The sequence below is a fragment of the Brassica oleracea genome, chromosome C5 (assembly GCF_000695525.1).
Source record: "Brassica oleracea var. oleracea cultivar TO1000 chromosome C5, BOL, whole genome shotgun sequence".
In the NCBI taxonomy this organism is placed as follows: Eukaryota; Viridiplantae; Streptophyta; class Magnoliopsida; order Brassicales; family Brassicaceae; genus Brassica; species Brassica oleracea.
This window is the reverse complement of record NC_027752.1, coordinates 33229509-33229785: the sequence shown is the minus strand read 5'-3', so window position 1 is coordinate 33229785 and position 277 is coordinate 33229509. Positions and strand designations below refer to the sequence as shown.

The 277-nt window shown below is 43.0% G+C and overlaps 1 protein-coding gene across 1 annotated transcript in view; it reads right to left on the bottom strand.

Moving 5' to 3' along the window:
* LOC106345046 (NADPH-dependent diflavin oxidoreductase 1) overlaps positions 1-180 on the bottom strand; it is a 1317-nt gene extending 1137 nt beyond the window's left edge. Inside the window, exon 1 of the mRNA XM_013784318.1 lies at positions 6-180. Coding sequence (XP_013639772.1) covers positions 6-180 — 175 coding nt within the window. The remainder of the gene's footprint in view (positions 1-5) is intronic.
* Positions 181-277: the final 97 nt, after the last annotated feature.

Below are 277 nucleotides of genomic sequence, written 5' to 3'. Positions count from 1 at the left end.
TGTACTCTTATTGCAACCCATCCAAACACCTTGACTAGGATCCTCCCTTAGATATCTCATGATCCTTTCCACCACATTCCAATGATGAACCTTTGGTGCTTGCATATGTTGACTGGCTTGATTTACAGCAAAACAGAAGTCTGGTCTTGTAATGGTGAGATAGATTAGCTTCCCAACCATCCTTCTATAGAGCTTGAAGTCGCCAAATGGAGTATCCTCAAACTACCCCTCACGCAAGACCTTGTAACCTTCTTCAAGTGGTGTCTTAGCTACTCTT